General features: G+C 44.7%; 1 protein-coding gene across 1 annotated transcript in view; it reads right to left on the reverse strand.

Annotated features, from left to right (window-relative positions):
- The window catches only part of Rrp15 (ribosomal RNA processing 15 homolog), a 21,127-nt gene that overhangs the window by 9,423 nt on the left and 3,965 nt on the right, over positions 1–7,739 (reverse strand). The window contains exons 2-4 of the mRNA XM_021198661.1: positions 5,842–6,101; positions 4,090–4,187; positions 2,618–2,816 (exon numbers count right to left, since the gene is read on the reverse strand). Coding sequence (XP_021054320.1) covers positions 2,618–2,816; positions 4,090–4,187; positions 5,842–6,101 — 557 coding nt within the window. The remainder of the gene's footprint in view (positions 1–2,617; positions 2,817–4,089; positions 4,188–5,841; positions 6,102–7,739) is intronic.

Raw genomic sequence — 7,739 nt, forward strand, 5'->3', positions numbered from 1 at the left:
GTGACAGTATCAAACACACCCCAAAGTGACAGTATCAAAACACCCCAAAGTGACAGTATCAAACACAAAAGACATGCAAGCAGAAATCAGTTCTACCTACAGCCAACTGCTTTTGTTGTTTTGAGAAAGGGACTGGATGTAATGACGTAGAAATAATCAGCATTGTGAAGAAACAGGCAATGGAGGGGCGAGGCAGGGTTTCTACTCAACAGCCACCTCAGGTAAGACATAAGATTAATAGTTCTGCAGTTATCCAAACCATTCATTTGAAGACCTCTTATAGAATAAAGGCATGGACCAAAACAAACAGCAAAACTAATAACCTATGAAATAAGACAATGTAAAGCCAAAATAAATACATAAATAGTTACAATTAGTTGTTCAAAAACAGAATGTGTACCATACCTGTGAGATAAAATCAGCACTGTCAGAAAGAAACATAAGACTAGCCCTCAAACTTGAAAGCGTCACACCAGGTAAAATTTTCCATTTAAGCGGAAGTTCCCAGTGTGAACAGAGCCTAAGACTTGAATTAAATATAAGCTCCCCCACCTCCAACATGGTGTGCATGTCACTAGACCTACTTCTGATAAAACACCCCAGAATACGAGCCTGAGTGAGAACCATCTTTCACTTCCTTATGTGCACCATGTGGGTCCTTTGCTACTAGAGACCAGCTTCCTCACTATGGTTACGCTAATTACAATAACAAGTTGTCTCAACCGCACACTTGTTTCAGAACCAGCATGTCTCTAGTGGTACAGCCATCCAAAAGGGGTAGAGATTGCTCAGCCAGCCGCAACGCTCGAGGTCAGGACCGGGATCCTACTCTATGGTAGGATGTACAGGTGCACGAGCCTAGGTTTACCCCTAGCTAAAGGAGAGTAAGGAAGGGAAACACGAAATGACCTGAAATCAGTATGCCAAAACTCTCTCCACATGTATTGTAGTATTTTAGTACCAAGATATAGAGTAAATCTACATATCCATCAACAGGCAATGGATAACGAAAATGTGGTATATCAATATTAAGACTTAGGTTACAATGGGGTATTATTCAAACACAGCACAGGATGAACCCTGACATTTATGACAAGATGGATGCACCTAGAGAACACTGTGTTCCATGTTATAAATCACTGCAGAAGACACAGCATACAATCTCTTGTGGAATTATAAAGTTATCTCAAAAAAGTTGAGAGTAAGGAGTAATTATGGAAGACTGAGCAAAGTATGGGGACGGCTGGCTAACTGCCACAGATACAGGAGGATGCAGATCTGGTGTTAGCTGCAGAGAACCATGCTGTGTAACTCAACAGATGCCTGGGAGCAAGTCAGGTGTACTCACCATAAAAAAAAAAAAAAAAAAAAAAAAAGATGTTTAAGGCAGTGGATATGACCTTTCAGTGCCAATTTATACATGAACCAAAAACCCACATCACACCGCAGCTCCTAATAACCCACATCACATCACACTGAAGCTCCTAATGACCCACATCACATCACACTGCAGCTCCTAATGACCCACATCACATCACACTGCAGCTCCTAATAACCCACATTACATCACACCACAGCTCCTAATATATGTGAGCATCGTGCATCAGTCAATGCTACAAACAGAAACTAGATAAATGGCAACTTAATCAAGGCCTCAGAAACATACTTTAACCTTGAGCTGGTGTGAAAGTCCTAATGTTCCCAAAGTTCCCAACACTTTCCCAAATATACACATGCACAGCACACACACTTGCATACACTCATCTGTTCTCTCCCTCTCTCACCCAGCCCTTGTGAGATGAAAGCACATGCAGAAGGGCAGGAACAGTGAAGTCATTACTGCAATGACCACAGAGGTGCTGAGAATCTCTCTGTTCCGAGACAGGGCCTCAATACACAGCCCCGGCTGGCCTAGAACTCCTGAAGTACACCAGGCTGGCCTTCTGAATGCTGGGATTAAAGATAAGCACCTCTACACCTTTCTAAGCTGGTGCTTATTATCTTAACTACTCAACAAACGAGTATCACCAAAGCAGCTTAGTGTAGAAAGTGTCCACCACCGCTCCTCCTGGACCTGACTACACAGGTTACAGGTTACATGTCATCACGGCCATGTCTGCAGTTACATCATCCCTTCACGGTCATGTCTACATTTACATCACCCCATCATGGTCATGTCTGCAGTTACATCATCCCATCACGGCCATGTCTGCAGTTATATCATCCCTTCACAGTCATGTCTACAGTTACATCATCCTCTCACAGCCATGTCTGCAGTTACATCATCCCATCACAGCCATGTCTGCAGGCACATCCAAATTTCAATGTAGACTGTATCTTCACCCGGACTTCCACTTTTCACACTGTAGAACGATAGGATCCCATGTGGACACAACCCAAACCCCACTTGCGCACACTTCTGTGACTCCAATGGCCCCCTGAGTTCTGTCACCAGGGTTATGATATCAACAACTGCTTATTCCCATCATGAAGCCAGGACACAGTGGGAAGTCAGGACTACTGAGACCTACGGAACTCTGCCTATACAGACTGCTGTTCTCCATCTCAGAGATTTAACAACAGAAGAGTCCGACGCAGCAAGTCGGGGATCCCCTACCTGTCTGGCTTTGGGGCTCTTCCCAGCAGGACTGTTCCCACTTGTACCATCCATTCCTCGAAGAACACTGATGAAGTCCTTCTTGGAAACAGTTGACATCAGCTTAGCTCGCTTCCGGACGGAGCCTCCTGCTTCCTTAATCTTTTCACCAACATTCCTTTGGTGTTTCTGAACAGCATTGAAGAGCTGCACCACACCCCTGGAGGACATCATCAGGACAACGTGAAACACTCGTGCAGCAGGACAAGATCTCCACCACCGTCCAGGAAAGGGGCAAGTGTTCTCAGGAGGCCGGTATGCTAATCTAGTCTTGAAAGCAAGCACTGAGCTGAACTAAGGCTCACTGGGTCCCCTTAGTCAACAGTGCAGGGGCTTAACAAGCACTGTCTTTTTTAATCAAATCTGGTAATAAGCTCATTTTACTTTTAACTTAAAGCATGTTGAATCCATGGGTGAATGGTCTTACTATACCAATAAGGAGAATTTTCACATTGTTATTTTTATAATAATGGTTACGGAGTACTGAAAACTGTTGTTTCTTTTTTTTCCCAACCAAAATGACCATGGTGTCTCAATTTCCAGGGATCCTCACAAGCTGGAAATAGCATTACCCTCTTTTAACAGATGAGCTGAGACAGACACTCAATAGTGTGTGAAGATTCGCACATCTCACTGCGCGGCTCCCACACTGGTCAGAGAATGACTAGGGGCATCTGTTAACCACAAGGTATAAACACTCCACCAAATGTAAGCCCTTGTTGTTTGCTTTGTTTTCTCTTCCCAGACATGGTTTCCCCATGTAGTCTTGGCTGTCCTGGAACCCCTTCTGTAGACTAGACTGGCCTTGAACTCATAGATCTCCTCCCGAGAGCTGGGATCAAAGGTGTGAGCCACCACTGCCCAGCTACTACTATGTTTAAGTAGTGCCTTCCCCACTCCCCCAATTCCAATAGTTGTCACTACACACAAAATTCAACCGTTCTAAGAGACTCGTCTACACAGATGAGGAGTGATCACACAGCAGACACCATATCCTAACCAGCTCTCCATATGGAAGGTAACAACTGTTTGGTGCCCATTTTGAGGGACTGGGGATCAGAGGGAAAAGGCTAAGGTAAAGCTGGGGAGATGTGTGTAATAACATCCTGTAAATACAAACACCAAAGAGCAACCGAGCACCACACATTTAGAAAGCATTAGAAGAAAACTGCAGTCAGGGGTCTGACCGTACCATCTAATGAACATAAAAGTGACCCAAGCAGATTCAGACCAAATACACACTCGGCACACTGCAGTTCTGCTTCAGGACACTTCCAAAGTCTTTGGTCAAACTCCGTGTCCATCAGCAGATTGCAGGTGAGTGGCTTGGCTCTGAGAAGGCAGAGCTTAGGAATCCCATATCTGAGCACAGGAGTCCCTAGCAAGACTTCTGGGCACTTGTTCTTACAGGCTTCTGAAGCTCGCTGTCTTACCTTGTCGCAATCCTCTGAAGGTTCCTCTCTGCCTCTTTGTCTTTGACAACATCTGGCTTCACTCTGCACAGCATTTCCCACTCCCGCTTCTTATCAAGCTGTGTGGTGAATATTGTTATTATGAATACAGTTATATGGCTGTGGTACTAGGTGATTTTGAAAGTGCAGCAAACCCTGATATGGTCTGTGAAAGGACAGAGGTAATAAAGCACCCTACCTCTGTGTAACAGAGGCTGTTTCTAAAAACCAGTTTCAGGAGCTCAGCTCAGAGAGCCTGCAGTTAGCATTCTGTGTGCCTTGTAAGAGGCAGTCTCTAAGAGGCCATCCATCCTCTGGCATCAGCTCTAGAGAGCTGCCAGTATGTGCAGCCAGGCAGTGCACAGCTGGGTGAGCAGCCATCCCCCTGACCAGCACAGCATCACCAGTGGGATGTGCAACAGCACTGCCTACCTCGGCAGGGGCAAGCTGTGTCTTCCATTCCCTGCCAGCAGACTCATCAACCTTCAGGGCAGAGTCTGCACCAGCTCTGCAGAGAACAATATCATATGCAGATACGCAAGTATCTATTTGTCTTTATATAAAATCATTTAAACCTATTTCTCCCCTCATGGCACAGCTATCCAATGTTCTTTCACACACAGCCCTTTTAGTCACAAATTCAAGTACTCAAGCGAACTGATTTCCTACCGCTGTGCAAACACTGAAAGAAAGGCTCAGACAAGGCACAGGCTAGTATAAAACGCTCTCTGAGCATCATCCTGATTTCACAGAATGGCTATGAGGTCTGTTTCCCACACTAATACATACTGGCTGGATGAGCTTTTCAAGGCCACTAAGCATCACACTGAGGATGGTGGAAAATGCCAACTTTTGTCTCCCCTCCTCCGTTGTATGTTAGGAACATGGCTAATGCTCCTGACTGGACAGCATAACCTCTCCTGGCTCCTTTAGAAAGAGCATTCTTCCTCAAATCAGAACATTTTACAGTCAGCAGATGGTTCTGAGCACTCTGGGCACAGCCCGGCCCCAGCACCCGGAGCTGACCTGGCCCTGGCTTTCAGTGCTGTTCTGCTCTCCCTCCCTAGAATATAGAGACTAGGTTTGGTCCAGTATCTAGATGTAAAAGGTTGCTCTAGCCTTTGCCAGTTCATAAACACATATTCACATTTCAGCTGAAAAGCTTTCTGTACAGTTTAGAGACAAAAATCTTAAAGAACAGAAAGAATCCTGAGTGTGAGCACAGCTGTGTTACAGGCAAGGCCCTCAAGGCCAGCTTTCACGAAGAGCAATAGACCCTAATTCACTTGTACCTAGAAACTATTCCTTGGAAGTCACTACTTCTATACTGTCAGTACAAATGGAAGGTTACTTTCTTTCATTAGAAAATACTTATTTTTACAAGAAAATATTTTTTGACACAGTGATACTTGTAGTACAGGGCCCTGAAACCCTTACCATAGTTTCTTTGCTATGTAACAGACAACTCATATGCAAATTTAGGTCGGTAAGCAAGGTCAAAGTAGACTAACTTCTATCAGGAGCAACTAGCCAGAGCAAGAATTCTGTTATCAACAGAAAATGACCACTCCTGAACTGTACCCACGTCAGTATCACGGGTTTATACAGCAGGGCTGGTCTGCTCAATAGACCCATAAGACTGCACTCCTGACTTAACCCTGCTTACCCACCCCTCACAAGCCCTTAGAGCTGACTGCTGCTCAGCAGAGGGCACAGGCAGGTGGACGGACACACCTGCTTCCTTTTCTCCAGCCGCTCCTGCTTTAGCTTCTCCTTCTCCTTCTCAAGCTCTTTGTTTTTGGTGAGGATGGTGGCTTTGCTTTTAGGAGTCTTTTTGTTAAGGATTTTTGCCATGGCATCTGCCCAGCCTGAATCAGTCCCAGCACTTGACTCTGTAGCATCTTCATTTTCTTCCTCACAGGATTCAACATTGTCCTCACTGTCTGCTTCCGCAGCTCCATCATCTGAATGGTCCATCTCTGATTCACAGCTTCCTACAGACCACAAGAACAAAAATAAATTAACCTTTAGTGCTCACGGCAGAACACCTCCAGAGCCCCCAAGGCCCTGGTCTGCAGCACTGATGAGGGGCACCAGGATCTGTGTCGGTAACAGCAAGGGACACCAGCCCACAGCACTGACAGGGAGTCAATCCAACAGCTGCTCCGCTTCACTTCTGTGAGGCTGGCGAGAGCAGTGAAGGCCGGTGCTAAGTGCTCCAATACTCAAGAGTTCTAAGCTAACTGACGAGACTAACCAAGATTATTCTAAGTACTCAAGTATTAATGCATTAAGAAAAACATTTTAGTGTCAGCGTGCCAATTCTCTAAGAGATTTGCCCCAAATATTAAAATTCTAAACCTGTGTCCAGAAAAATGCTAAAAACCAGCCTAGCTTTTTAAAAGGTGAATATAGCACTAAAATTTTGATTTGGTCACTTCTTTTTATTCTGAGCAAAACCAAAACCAAACAACACACTCAGGATGCTGGACTGTAGTGCTGAGTCAATGGCTGAATCCGGCTCCAAGCTGACTGACCAAGTTCCTGGGCGTGCAGCAGAATCCCACCCTGCAGAAACAGCAACGCCAGCAGCCAGATTCAGGGCACTGCGTGGAGCTCCTGTGAATTCCCTGTGGAAAACACTTCAAAGGAAAAGTCACCCAACAGCTGAGTGACTCGGAATGTTTTCCAGTAAGCAGAGCTAACAAAGGCAGCTTCGAGGTTTTCAGAGGAAAACTACCTCAGCAGTTACCTTTAAGAAACAAAGGTCCTTTCTTAGGTTGACTCCTGTGTAGGTGTATCCCAAAGGTTAGTTAAAAACCAAAAACAAAAAACCCTATTACCTCAAACTTTTCAAACTACCAAAATACCAACATTAGTGATCAACTTCTGGGAATCATTTAGTGACTTTCTTGTACCAAGAGACAACACAGGAGGAGAAGGGGGGGGGGGGAGAACCAGGCATGAATTTCCCATTGCTCCCTACTCACTACAACGCTGATACCTCCTTGCCTGTGGCCGACTGCAGAATTCTCTGACTTTAAGCCATCCATCAGACAAGCTGTTGCTTAGACATAGAGACTCATTATAACACACACTCTTCAGTTACTACTTTTAAACAATACAAGCTGGGCATCCCTAAATTCATAACTGAAACCCCAGACACTACAGTATGAACATTTTTAAGTGCCATGTTGATCAGTTGTGGGTAACTGAATTTAATTTTGGACATGTTCTTAAATTTCCAGATTAGGGATGAGGATAATCAACCACCACGGTCTACACAGGGTAATGTAATCAATGCAGAGATAACTGTATCCAGTAAAGGGCGTTTACACAGGGTAATGTAATCAATGCAGTGATAACTGCATCCAATAAAGGGCCACACAACTTCTCCCCAGAAGCATCTCTGAGGACCCTACATATTAACACTTACATAACGCGCAGTTAGTTGAAAACATATTAATGTATCTTTAGCCCTCGGAGTCAGTAGCACTATGGATGCTAATAACCAAAAGTTCCAAAACAAAACCTACTCTTTATTAGACGCTAACCAGATGGAAGAGACACAGTCACTAAGTTTAAGTACCAGCACTACCTGGAGCATCAGATGGAAGAGACACAGTCACTAA

This window comes from Mus pahari, chromosome 5 (assembly GCF_900095145.1).
Source record: "Mus pahari chromosome 5, PAHARI_EIJ_v1.1, whole genome shotgun sequence".
Taxonomy (NCBI): domain Eukaryota; kingdom Metazoa; phylum Chordata; class Mammalia; order Rodentia; family Muridae; genus Mus; species Mus pahari.